Source organism: Salmo salar, unplaced genomic scaffold (genome assembly GCF_965601325.2).
Source record: "Salmo salar unplaced genomic scaffold, fSalSal1 ptg000257l, whole genome shotgun sequence".
NCBI classification, from domain to species: Eukaryota; Metazoa; Chordata; class Actinopteri; order Salmoniformes; family Salmonidae; genus Salmo; species Salmo salar.
This window is the reverse complement of record NW_027675339.1, coordinates 3,407,501-3,410,259: the sequence shown is the minus strand read 5'-3', so window position 1 is coordinate 3,410,259 and position 2,759 is coordinate 3,407,501. Positions and strand designations below refer to the sequence as shown.

The 2,759-nt window shown below is 44.6% G+C and overlaps 1 protein-coding gene across 1 annotated transcript in view; it reads left to right on the top strand.

Annotated features, from left to right (window-relative positions):
• The first annotated feature begins 1,029 nt into the window (after window positions 1–1,029).
• The window catches only part of LOC106598415 (tripartite motif-containing protein 16), an 8,079-nt gene continuing 6,349 nt past the window's right edge, over window positions 1,030–2,759 (top strand). The window contains 2 exon segments of the mRNA XM_082971341.1: window positions 1,030–1,710; window positions 2,144–2,239. Coding sequence (XP_082827467.1) covers window positions 1,114–1,710; window positions 2,144–2,239 — 693 coding nt within the window. The 5' untranslated portion in view covers window positions 1,030–1,113.

Below are 2,759 nucleotides of genomic sequence, written 5' to 3'. Positions count from 1 at the left end.
ATTGAAGGTCCTATAATTAGGAGTTTGTTTGTCATGGGGATTTTGTGGCAGATTGTTGCTGTGTATAGCTTTGTGCCTTACTGGCCTGTTCTTTGTCCTTTAATAAAAGAAGATGAGTGTACATTTTCCCGCTGCGTCTTGGTCTAAACCCTACGACACCTGTGACATTTACATTAGGGTGTATTGTTAGATACTACTGCACTGTTGGAACCAGGAACACAAGCATTTCACTACACCCACAATAACATCTACTAAATATGTGTATGTGACCAATAACATTTTTATTTGATTGTATTTTTGAAAGTGTTACATAATTCTCAATCCGCTTTGCGTCGTGCCTAAAAACAGCACTTAGCCGTGGTACTGTATATTAGCCATATACTGTCACCACTTCCACCGAAGTCATTTCCTCTCCTTGTTCGGCGGTCGGCGTCACCGGTCTTCTAGTCATTGTCGATCCACTTTTTTCATTTTCCATTTGTTTTGTCTTGTTTTCTTACACATCTGGTTTCCATTTCCATCATGAATTGTTGTGTATTTAACCCTCTGTTCCCCCCATGTCCTTGTGTGGAATTGTTTGTTTGTAAGTGCTTGTACTCTGTTACTGGTGCGCATCGGGTTTTGTACCCATGTAGGTTCGTTTTGTATTAAACTGCTCCGGCTATTACCTATCTCTGCTCTCCTGCGTCTGACTTCACTGCCACCAGGTCCGCATTCCTTACATATACCACACCTCCTCAGGCCTTATTGCTTATTAGAACACATAAGTGTATTATAAGGCATTATAAAGGTCATTAAAATAATTATAATATGTACTTCATAGAAAGTGTTACCCTTTATATTCTAACAACTCACATTTTAAGATTCATTATTTCATTTATTCCATGTTATGGGCTCTAACCAAGGAACAAGACTATTTGTCTCCCTCTTGCTGTTGCATGCAGTTCCTCTCTCTCTTCCTCCCTCCCTCTAACCCCTCCCTCCCTCCCTCTAACCCCACCCCTCTGGCAGAACCAGGAAGTCCCTCCCCCTCCCACAAACTCTCTTCTGAGGAAACGAAACTGATCTGAGTCTCTGTGTCGTCTGTCTGTGTGAGAGTGAACAACCGTCCAAATGGCTCAACAGGGAGTTCTGCTGGACCAGGACCAGTTCTGTTGTTCTGTCTGTCTGGATCTACTGAAGGAGCCGGTCACTACTGCCTGTGGGCACAGTTACTGTAGAATCTGTATTGAGGGCTGCTGGGATCAGGATGTTCTGAAAGGGGTCTATAGCTGTCCTCAGTGCAGAGAGACCTTCAGTCCGAGGCCTACGCTGAGTAAAAATAACATGTTGGCTGAGCTGGTGGAGAAACTGAAGAAGACAGGACTCCAGGCTGCTCCCCCTCCTGCTCTGTGCTATGCTGGACCTAGAGATGTGGCGTGTGATGTCTGCACTGGGACCAGAAAGCAGAAAGCCCTCATGTCCTGTCTGGTGTGTCTGGCCTCTTACTGTGAGACTCACCTCCAATCTCACTACGAATCTCCTGCTTTGAAGAAGCACAAGATGGTCAAAGCCACCGCACAACTACAGGAGAAGATCTGCTCTCATCATGACAAACTGCTGGAGGTTTACTGTCGTACCGATCAGCAGTGTATCTGTCTGATGTGTACAATGGACGAACATAAAGGCCATGATACAGTGTCAGCTGCAGCAGAGAGGACTGAGAAACAGGTAAGACCAGAACAACTTGTTGGTGACTGTCTGATAAACAAAGAATTAAAGATACAGTAGGAACTAAGGCTGTTTGAATATGAGATCATTCAAATGAAATAGATCCTCAGCAGAACAAATATGAACACAAACCTTGAGTATATAGATATGTCAACCCAGATTCTCCAGATGTATCACCATTTTCTAATGTCAAACACTATTATCATTCTGAATGCCCTTTTATGAGTCCAAAGTTCAGTCTCAACCTGTTGATACATGTAGTCCTACCATAAAAACTATAATCATTCACATAGCAACAAATAAATATCATTTAGTAAATGGACCATCCATTTGTTTAGATCTTCCTCTCTATGGGCCCTATGTCACATTACTATACTATTGATCTACTGGACTAATAAAGCTTGATAGCTCATTGAAGAGTGATTCTCCACAGAGGCAGCTGGGGATGAGTCAGCAGAAGGTCCAGCAGAGATTCCAGGAGAGAGAGAAGGAGCTGAAGGAGCTCCAACAGGCTGTGGAGTCTCTCAAGGTGAGTATTGTTGACCAGAGGAGACACACCATTTCACCTGTCTCCTCCAGTCAGAGAGAGAGAGAGAAGTAGAGGGGCCCCTATCCAATCCCACTGACCCCACTGTTGGGAACAGGTTGTCACTGTTGAGGCAGTGAAGAAAGTAGAGGAGGATGGGTCAAGGCTGAGGGATCCTGAGAGGATCCCTGTGAGTAGTAGATCTGTGACAGCACAGAGGGACGGGCCAACGAGGGATATATGCTTCAGTAAGGTTGGCTTCTTAGTGTTCATAGCAAATGGTTATCAACTGTACCGCAGAAATGGAATGTAAATCACAGAAAGAAAATGTGTTTTGGTGGCAGCTGCAGAGAAGTATTTGGTCATACTAGATTTGACTTCAGAAGAGTTCCAGGGTGTGTTGAGTGGTGGTGTCCCGTCCTCCCAGGCCGTTGGCCTGGTGCAGGAGCAGATAGGGTCAAAGTAGTGGAATGGGGTAGTGGGTTTTAATGAGTGTAGGGTTAGTTGGCCTGGTGCAGGAGCA